At 34.0% G+C, this 10,509-nt stretch overlaps 1 protein-coding gene across 1 annotated transcript; it reads left to right on the forward strand.

The window, feature by feature from the left end:
* Positions 1-212: 212 nt before the first annotated feature.
* On the forward strand, positions 213-2,552 carry LOC143055088 (C1q-related factor-like). The gene is made up of 2 exons (XM_076228236.1): positions 213-488; positions 2,057-2,552. Exons 1-2 carry the CDS (start codon positions 266-268, stop codon positions 2,527-2,529), a joined length of 696 nt encoding a protein of 231 aa, XP_076084351.1. The 5' UTR covers positions 213-265; the 3' UTR covers positions 2,530-2,552.
* Positions 2,553-10,509: the final 7,957 nt, after the last annotated feature.

Consider the following 10,509-nt stretch of genomic DNA (forward strand, 5'->3'; position numbering starts at 1 on the left):
TAACATGTCTAACTTGTGTTAGGTTTTCAACACGATTATTTAGTCTAATCGAATTCAATTTGTCTTAATTTGTTTTATCTATGGAAATATTTTTCAGTAGACATATGGTAAGATAGTTCACAACCTTGATCTAGAATATAACATGTATAATGTTAAATCAAAATGAAATGCGTCAAAATAGGGAACATATCCTGTCTTATCAATTATATAAGTACTGTAAATCAGAATACAGGTAAAACTCATTCGTGAACTACCGGTAAATGAAATGTTGTCGATTTTCCCAGTTATTTTATTTGCAGTCTTCACAGCTTCCGTTGCAGAAACGGATGTTGTGAAGACATTAGCCGATCACCTTACGCGACTTGAATCAAAGATGATAGGTCTTGAAGCAAGAGAAGAAAAATACAAACATAAAATTCAGGAACTCGAGAAGGAAGTGTCGAGACTTGGCCAAGTGGTTGCAAACACGGGACAAGAAAATCATACAGGTATGTAAACTTAACCAAAATAAATTTTCAACTGGGGAGACTACCGGTATCATTAATCATAAGATGTAAAAAGAATTTTTACTTAATGGTTTATGCAGTTCCGGAGATAAAAATTTCAATGGAATTCTTGAGCATATTTCCCAAGATATATATATATATATATATAAGAAAATTGTTAAAAAAAATAATAACGGTTTCAATTCATCCCATGGTCATTTACTAACGCTTTCATTACTTTCACAGCTCTTTGGGTAACATGCACAAACGTATTCGTTTTTTCTGCAATTTGGTATCTTATCATTAATAAACAGGCCAACATATATTTTGATGCTCCATAAACTGACGGACTACGTTTGTGTATTATTGACAAGTTTTGATGAACCTGCATGACCTCAAAATGTGTATTGTAGTCGCATTCCAATGACGTATGGATTGAACTGATGTGAACTTAATGATTGGTGTCGTAGAAAATTGGGTTAATCCGTTTGTTAGCAGAAAATGGTTCGCTTAAGAAATGCTTGAAAACAAACAGAACGTAAATCTATCGATAGTTTAAATAAGGTACGTATGAGACTGGAATGCAACTGCAATACACATTCAGACATCACACAGGTTTATAAAATACTCGTCAACAATAATTATACATAAACGTAGTCCGTCAGTGGGTGGAGCTTTAAAGTGACATTGGCCCATATTGTATAGTATACAGATACAGCCTAGACATTGTCCTGTATATGTATGATAAGACACATGCCAATTGCAGAATAAAAGTAAATAAAAATGTTTAATGCAGCACAATGTACATATCATAAAATAAAATCAGACAATTTTAATCTGATGTAATTTTTTTTCATTCAACTTTACAATTCATAAATCAGGAACCAAAAGAAAGAAGAAAGATGAATCCTTCATATATATAGTTAAATTATGAATCCTTCATATATATGGTTAAATTATTTTTAGGAAGTCTCTAATTTAAATCCCGTAGACAACTCGCCTGTAGTTTCACTCTTAGAAGACTTTCAGATGCTATAGATTTGGAAATTTAAGATAGGAAATATAACAGACATAATGCACCAGTTGATATTAGAAGTCATTGCCATAAAACGTATTATCCTGTAATGAGCCTACTGTTGTAAAAATAACAAGTATGCAAATAAATTTTTGCTTTATTTGGACTTGGACAAATAAAGTCTCCTGTTACCCCACTTCCATATTGAGAAAGCGGTTATATGAAGATTTCTGTTTCCGAACCAGTTCATGTTGGGGTCCTCTTCGCGGTCCGCGTTTCAACTATGTCGATTTCTTTGAGAAATTAGAGACAAGGATTTAGATTTTTTAAATAACTTAATTTTTAAGTGTTGTGAGTAATTTCAGAATAAACATAATGTATATACATTGACGGAAAATATAAAATTTATTTGTACTCGCTACCCAACAGGAGAAAAGCTCGGATAAGCCTCGCTTTTCGTCCTGTTTCTAAAGCTCATACAAATAAATTTCATATTTTCTTCCAACATACATATATAGATTTTGATTTCATGTTTGTATTTATTCAAATATTTTAGGATTAACTGAAACCAAAACAAACCGACAACGAAGGGCGAGTGAACTTGTTGCTTTTACGGCATATTTATCCGCTAATTTCGATGGGGAACACTTTGGAACTGGTCATACCGTTAAGTATGATGTAATCGAAACGAACGAAGGCAATGGGTACAATAAGTTTACAGGTACATTCACTGCGCCATCAGACGGAATATATGCCTTTACTTGGACAATAAAAGCTGCTGGAAGAATAGGTGACGCTAAGCATGGTGAGATAACCGTTGAACTGGTGAAAAACTCAGTCGTAAAAGGCGTAATAAATGCTGACAGTGAACAAGATTATGATGATGCGTGTTCAACAGCTTTGGTTATAGTCTCGTTGTCTGCCGGAGACGTTGTATTTACAAGATCAGCACCATTCGAACAACCACAAGGAATTCTCAGTAGTGATGGGTACGGTAGATGGACATTCTCTGGTTGGAGATTATTTTAATAAAAAAAGAAATTAATACAAAATCCTTGCATTTTCCTTCTTGTTGGTGGATAGAAAGAAGTTCAATGATATTCAGGACGATAAATGATTAACATTTAGAGCAATATATGGTTGTTCTGCATGGGAAGAAAACAGTGGTGAAGGGCGGGTCATGTTGATGCCATAGAACAATGGGAGTTCGTTGGAAAGGCCGGTTTTGTTCCAATGTCTCACACAATCAAAGGTTTGACTGCCGGAACAAGAGTACTTGTACACTATGTGTAGTACTTGTATTTGTATGCATCTGATGAGTTAATAGATATAGGTAGATGTGGTATGAATGCCAATAAGACAACTCTTCATCCAAGTCACTGTGAGAATTTATAAAAGTCAACCATTATATGTCAAGGTACAGTCTTCAACACGGAGCCTTTGCTCACACCGAACAGCAAGTTATAAAAGGACACTAAAAATTAATAGTGTAAAACTATTCAAATGGGAAAACTAACAGTCTAATCTATATAAAAACGAGAAACGAGAAACACTTATGAACCACATAAACAAACGACACCTATTGAACATCAGATTCCTGATTTCAGACAGGTGCAAACAATGTGCAGCGGGATTAAAACGAGTTAATGGTACCAAACCTTGTCCATTATCTGAAACAAATGGGTAACATCACAACATAGAAAGACGCACTATAGAATATCAATTGGAATGACTTAACTCAATCAAAAAACGTAGTAACACAAATTAGCACACAAAAAACAAATACATTTTATCTATGATAGTGTAAATACAAAGTCAATTAAAAAAAGGGATGATAAATTAAAGTAAAAGTATTATACCGCTGTGAAATGTTAAACAATCTCAGAAAAAACATCAACTTTGAAAACAATTACGTCATATTATACACAGGTTAATGAAAATAATTTTGTTGTTAAAAGAATAGACTTAAATCAGCTACCATCCAAGGTGGCATCTACCTCAGGACCATCCAAACAGATAAGAAAGAAGAAACCAAAACTACAAGTACTGACACCAGAAATTCGTCAAGCAATAATTGTATTGTAGTCTGTTTTGGCAAAGAGTTTATAAGATCAATGTACTCACCAATGACAATTACATTTAATCTAGTCTGTGTTGACATGGTGCTTATAAGATCAATATACTCGCCATTAACAATAACTGTTAATCTAGTCTGTGTTGACATTTTGTTTATAAGATCAATGTTCTCACCATTAACAATAACTGTTAATCTAGTCTTTGTTGGCATTGTGTGAAGTAAATCAGTGTATGTTAACTGGAATTCTAGCTGAAGTATATCTGAAGAATTTCCTATCTTTATTTCAATAAAGTCAACAGGTTCACTGTAATCTACATTTAGTTTTCCCTGAAAATAATCATAGCCATCTAAAGCTTTCAAAGACAAGAATGCACACGCTGAAATTTCTCGCCTTCTTTACTAATCATTGATATTATGTTGAAAGTCCTAAATATAAAGCTTTATTACAACTGTCACATAAACTTGAAATTAATCAAGAAAACTAAACATTGACCAATGAACCATGAAAATGAGGTCAAGGTCAGATGAACCATGCCAAACAAGCATGTACAGCTAACAATTCTTCCATACAACAAATATATATAGGTGACATATTGCTCATAGTTTGAGAAAAACAGACCAAAACACAAATTTAACGTTTAACACTGAGCAATGAACCTTGAAAATGAGGTCACGGTAACATAAAACCTGCACGACTGATATAGATCATAAAATATTTCCATACATCAAATGTAGTTGACCTATTGCATATAGTTTTAGAAAAAAAGACCAACACTCAAAAACTTAACTTTGACCACTGAACCATGAAAATGAGGTCAAGGTCAGATGCCACTTGCCAGCTAGACATGTACACCTTAAATTCATTTCATACACCAAATATAGTAGACCTATTGCATACAGTATAAGAAAAACAGACCAAAACACACAAACTTAACTATAACCACTGAACCATGAAAATGAGGTCAAGGTCAGGCCTTGAAGGCATAAAACTTTGCTCAGTACTGGGAGCAAAAAATCATGCTCGAAACACAAAATCCAGTATTTTGATTGGTTGATTCTTGAGTCTGAGTACAAAAATCGTGCTCGAAAGTTTTATGACCGCAGGTCCAGATGACATCTGCCAGTTGGACATGTACACCTTACAGTGCTCCATACACCGAATATACTAGACCTATTGCTTATAGTATCTGAGATATGGACTTGACCACCAAAACTAAACCTTGTTCACTGATCCATGAAATGATGTCGAGGTCAAGGGAAAACTGTCTTACGGGCATGAGGACCTTGCAAGGTATGCACATACCAAATATAGTTATCCTATTACTTATAATAAGAGCGAATTTAACATTACAAAAGATCAAACTTTTTTTCAAGTAGTCACTGAACCATGAAAATGAAGTCAAGGACATTGGACATGTGACTGACGGAAACGTCATAACATGAGGAATCCATATACAATGTATGAAGCATCCAGGTCTTCCACCTTTTAAAATATAAAGCTTTTAAGAAGTTAGCTAACACCGCCGCCACCCCCGCCGGCGCCGGATCACTATCCCTATGTCGAGCTTTCTGCGACAAAAGTCGCAGGCTCGACAAAAACTACTTGACTAATAAATTTGAATAAGCACAGGTTTCGACTGACCTATATCATGTCTATACTTCTAAGTGATAAAAAAGATAATACTGGGGATTCATTATTATTCTTTGGGATACATCATACACCGGCTTCCACCATGTCCACTTCAAGTTGGGGTATAATATAGATGTACATGTAGCTTTAGTAAAAATAGTGAACAGTTGCTAGTGTGTAAACATGGTAAAGTTGAAGAAACCTTTTTCTTGTTTTGTAGACCCAGTCCAATTTTGAAAGAAATGTGAAAGATGCATCATCAAATATAACTTGTAGACATAATCATAATTGAATGAATTTGATAATATCATGTATTTTTGTAACGAAAATGTCAAGTCTAGTCGTTTAAAAGCATTAGAATAAAATTACCCCTTGGTGGGCCCCCGAAAAGTTTACCTCGTGCGTCAATATGAAATTCAATTGTAATTTTTTTGCAAAGAGAAAACGGATTTTATACGCTATTTATACGGCAACAAACAATAAAACAAACGCAAATCATGATAAAATTCTGTAATCCAGTTGCATTACGTGCATATATCTTAAGTAAATTAAACTTTACCGGTCCAGTAACATTTTGGTCAAATCAGTATGCGTCTTCACTCCCAATGCAACTTTCAGATCATTCCAGCGGTCGTACTGGTCTCCAATATAGATACGAGATCTATTAATTTGGGCATTCACTTCCTTTTTCTTCCTCTTTCATGTCTTTCGTCCAGAATCAGTTAAACTTGGCTTTCTCCCTCGTGTTGACTTAGTCTGTGTATCCGCCATTATGTCAGCATCAACGTAACGCGATGCGCAGTCGGCTTCCGAGTGAGGTCGAAATAGAGGTCATATGAATAAGGCGGTCTCGAAATTAGGAATTTATGCTTCCTGGACAAATATTCACCGTGCATAGTTTAGATGCAAATTTGACCAATATGATAGTCAGTGGGCATAGAAAGTACTTAAAGGTGAAATTCAAAGATATTTGCATAAGACAATGTAAGAAACAGTTCTATTCGCGATAGAAAAAAATCCACGAAAATGAGCTTTCATAGGACTTTAAAAGCAATTCCATTAAATTTTGAAGACCTGCTAGTAATGAAATTAAACCATTTAAGGGGGTACCCAACACTATACCCTAAAAAAATCCTGTCGTTTAATTTTTCTTAATTTTTTTTCATTGATAAACTAGGCCAACCTAAACATCTTGTAAAAATTTTAAAAGATTTGAACCATAGGTTTAAAAGATTTGGCAACTCAAATATGGCATCTTTTACATACTAGTATCGGCCAAATTTGGAAGTTTCTGAAATATGGGTATAGGGTTGAATTTGTTAAAAAAAAAATAATTTGATCCTAAATTGACAATAGCATAGCTAATAATGATAGCTGAGGTGAATATTAGTTCACTGATACCCCTTTCTTGCAAGTTTTTTATTCCGGATTTAAAATTTTGCCAGAACTTTAATAGGGGGTATCAGAATCAGCCCCGAAAAGTGAATGCTGTGCTTCTAGTATTTGAAGAAGAATTTTTATTTTGAAAAAAAATGTGTCGTTTAATTTTTTCATAAAACTAAGCATTTGGAGTGCTATACTAGTCGGTTGTTCTTGCAAAATTTTTTTTTAAATTTAACCGTTAGACTTTTTGGTATTTAAGTTTAAATTACGCCCCACCCTCAAATTGGTTCATTAAATAAGAGCAATATTTATTCAAAAAAAGTACATAATGGCCATATTTTTGTCCGTCTTTTTAACTAGGCCTTAGCTATTTGGCATATGGATGTATCATCACAAGGTTAAGTGTCTTGCATCATGATGACCTTTGTATGACCTTCAAAGGTGACCTCAAGGTCAACTTTATGGTTTTTTTCCCGTGAAAACACAACTATGTAGGCCATAACTTCCTTGCCTTTTGACCTAGGCCGTACATCTTTGGCATGTGGATGTATCATCCTGAGGTGGTGTGCCTTCTTAAATTTTGACCTTCATGTGACCTTGAACTTTGACCTCAAGGTTAATAATTGTGGTTTTTGGTAAGAAACACTTGTACGGGCCATGACTTTTATGTAGTTATGAATTCATATTTATTTTAAAATTATATTACACAAGCTTTAATCGACCATACAACAATATAGACACATTTATGACATGTCAACCCATTCAAAGCACACGGAATACATAATGGACATGTAGTCAAATAAAATTGTTTGAAAAGGGAATCGTTTCTATTGAGGCGCAGTGTACGTACTTAACTACTCAACAGACTTCAAAGTGAAAACTTCCTAGGAATCAAACGGTAGGAGGAGTTATGCCAAATAACTATATACCAATAATGGAAAGGACGGAAGGACAGACGGACAGGGGTAAAACAATACCCGCCCGACTTTCAGTTGCAGGGGCAAAAAAAGGATGTAACTGATTTTTGATTTGAGAAACGAGCTGTTGAAATTAAAAGCATGACACGCCAAAAATACACATGATACATAGGGAACAGCTTTAAAGTTGGCAGATGCTTTACATGACCAAGATTTTCAATTTATTGGTCTTTTGGCCAGATTCAAAAATATACAATTCAAAACTTAACGACAAAACCATTGGTGCAAAGCACCACGGCTCATGAGAGATGAAATAGAGCTGACTGTGCAAAATCCTCATACTGTTAAATCAAGTTCGTTAAACATAGAATTTTTTTAGCATTTCTGCAGAGGTTATAAAAATTAGATACAACTGGTGTTTAGTTAAAAGCACGGAAGTTACAAGTTTCACATTATTTTTGGGGCCCCTTATTATTATAGAGCATGATTACTCTATTCAGTAGTAATCTTGAATTGAGACTTGAGAAGAAACATTTTCACTTGTCACTTGCAATGACACCACACTTCCTTTTTTATATTTATTTCAAAATTGCACTTGATAAATTCGGAAAGATACACAAGTTAACATAACAAAAGCACAACAAAAGACAATTACAAATTTTGCTATCCCTTCGAAATTTAAATTTGATAATGCGAAAATGGCATGTTCTATTTATATCATACATGTGTAGTTTCAGTTTCAACTATGATTCTAAATATAGACTTTACTTTCCCTAAAATTGCGGACGGAATAGAAGACACCCGTTAATCTTCTACACCTGTCAGGATAGGTTGGAAAAACATACTAGAAAGATATATTTTTTTTTTATTCAGATGAATTAAGAAAGCAAAAATATGTGTAGTGTTTTTTGGACTAAATCGGACGTTTGTTTCTTATTTTTGCCTTGTTCCGTGACATGTAAATGATGCACTGGTGGTTGATTATCCCTATGGGTATCGTCTAACTTTTTACATGAAATATAAATCATGCAATAAACATGATAAAATATTAAATTGCACTTTAAAAAAATATGACAGCAATTATAAAATTATGAATTATTCGTAATCTTTTTTACATTACTAACTTACATGTATTTCTAAAGCCATGGCGAATTTCTTTAAAAACTACATGTTTCGTTTAAAAAAAAGTAATGTGGAGTCAATTCAGTTTTGATTTAATTAATTTGATAAGAAGATCTACGAACATAAGCATTGTGTAATTGTCCAGGGATTCTTATTTTTTTGGTTAAAATTTGAGAGGGGGTAGGAGGGGTCCTGATCCCGAAAAACCGGCTTAAAAACATGAAATCCCGAGGTCCCGAATTTAAAGAAATTTAAATCCCGACATCCCGAGATTCGAAAAAAGAATTTTCGGATCTCGAAAGTGTCAATCCCTAAATCCCTACCGTAAAAACACTCGATCCCGGAGTCCTGATAAAGGTTCTATCCACCCTCATTTGAGCCTGAGGAGGGGGGCTTGGATGATATTTGAAAAAAGGCAAGAAAGGCTTTTGAACAAACAAAGGCAGGATCAGTAATTTGGCATAACAAGCAGGATGACAATTTACGAAAACAATTTCAGTAAACTAATGAAAATTGCAGGTCCGTAAAGAATGAAAAATAAAAAATGCAGGACAATAATGATGATATTACAACTATAAAGAAAAAATGCAGGACAAAATTTTAAATCCTACCCCCCCCCCCCCCCTAAAATCAAATGGTAGCATCCTTAGACTTTTGAATTTTTGTACTTTATTTAATTTTATTTAAGACCTAGGCATTGCCAAGTAAAAAACGAAAACAGTTATGGTCCTTTCTCTTTCTGTTTCCCTCCTTTTCTAACGTCCTGGTTTTCTTTTGGTAAATTTATTTCTCTTTGAAATTTCCCTATTATGTCTCATTGAAGATTCAATTATGGAAAATGAGTAACTTTAAATGAATTAAAAGATTAAATGAATAACATTGAAGGGTGTACAGCTGGTCTTAGCAATAATGTAAATATTCTGATCATGATCTTTTAAAAGCTTGCATATTGCACATAATTTTAAAACGTAGCAATGAATCAGACTATAAGTAAGAGTTATCTTTTCTTAGGTGTTCTGTACCCCCTTAAACATAATACTGTTAGGAATAATAACAAACTTATTGATTTTGTCTTTAATCTATGTATCTAAATAAATCATCATAGATACCAGGATGAACATTTTGTACGCCAGACGCGATTTCTGTCTTAAAAAAAAATAAAGACTCTCGAATAAAAAATAAAACAAGCCATATAATTTAGAAATGCTGCTTCACACAAACATTTGAATGAAATTCGAAAATTATCATTACGAGTTTTAAAAAATCACGAAACTCGGATTAACCTTCAACGAAAACGCTCGGTCAACATACTGACGTACCCGGTAGTAAAACTAGTTTAAACAAAACACAGAGAATATGATTTATTAATTACACAGATAAATAAATCCTTTCAGTATATAATAAAGTTTTGGACAATATTTATCAGAAGAAAAGGTATGTATGCCAATGAAATATGAGTTTCCCATGGCTGCAGATTTACTAGTACGGGTCATGGAAAATCGTCACTTGGCTCCCTGCAAAATATCGATTGATTTTCTTATTGATGAAACATTATTATGTGCAACTTCATTTTTTTTCCACGGAACGGGGTTTAGGATGTATCCGTTTACGCTTTCGTCGATTAACTGCTGCTCCACACAAACACCACCAACAACAAGCTGTTGCTCCGACTAGAGCTGTCGCTCCGCAAACGGAGGCAATCACCAATGGCCAGGTTTCTGAATTCTGAAAAAAAAGCTAATTAATCAAGTTTTTGATTTTAATACAAATCGATTTCTAAATATTGAATGAAATCTTTTAGCTTGTCCGTTGACTTCAGAGCTTCTACAGGGTTATTTTCTCAGAACGAGACTTCAGACCACAGAATTTGTACCTTACGG

This window comes from Mytilus galloprovincialis, chromosome 12 (genome assembly GCF_965363235.1).
Source record: "Mytilus galloprovincialis chromosome 12, xbMytGall1.hap1.1, whole genome shotgun sequence".
Taxonomy (NCBI): domain Eukaryota; kingdom Metazoa; phylum Mollusca; class Bivalvia; order Mytilida; family Mytilidae; genus Mytilus; species Mytilus galloprovincialis.

Coding starts and splice junctions, on each gene's coding strand:
- LOC143055088 (XM_076228236.1), top strand. CDS start 266: ATGTTGTCGATTTTCCCAGTTATTTTATTTGCAGTCTTCACAGCTTCC. Junction 489..2,056: donor GGGACAAGAAAATCATACAG/GTATGTAAACTT, acceptor CAAATATTTTAG/GATTAACTGAAACCAAAACA.